The sequence below is a fragment of the Penaeus monodon genome, chromosome 31 (assembly GCF_015228065.2).
Source record: "Penaeus monodon isolate SGIC_2016 chromosome 31, NSTDA_Pmon_1, whole genome shotgun sequence".
In the NCBI taxonomy this organism is placed as follows: domain Eukaryota; kingdom Metazoa; phylum Arthropoda; class Malacostraca; order Decapoda; family Penaeidae; genus Penaeus; species Penaeus monodon.
The window spans coordinates 2652638-2652855 of NC_051416.1; the positions used below are offsets into that span (position 1 = coordinate 2652638).

The 218-nt window shown below is 42.2% G+C and overlaps 1 protein-coding gene across 1 annotated transcript in view; it reads left to right on the forward strand.

Annotated features, from left to right (window-relative positions):
- The window catches only part of LOC119592990 (DNA helicase MCM8-like), a gene marked incomplete in the record, with an annotated part of 8903 nt that overhangs the window by 2535 nt on the left and 6150 nt on the right, over positions 1-218 (forward strand). Inside the window, 1 exon segment of the mRNA XM_037941874.1 lies at positions 68-172. Within this exon segment, the coding sequence (XP_037797802.1) occupies positions 68-172 (105 nt within the window).

Sequence of the window (218 nt, forward strand, 5' to 3'; positions counted from 1 at the left end):
AGATCTTTCTATACACAGAGGGAAAAGACATTTGATTTGAATCCTTACCAATGGTCATCTCTTACAGAGGGAAGGAGGACGAGTTCCACGGACTGTAGAGTGTGAAGTGAGGGAAGACCTGGTTGACTCTTGTGTTCCTGGGGACATGATCACCATAACAGGAATTGTCAAGGTTAATTCCTGTTGATATGTTTTTCTTTTATCTTTAGCTGCCCTGA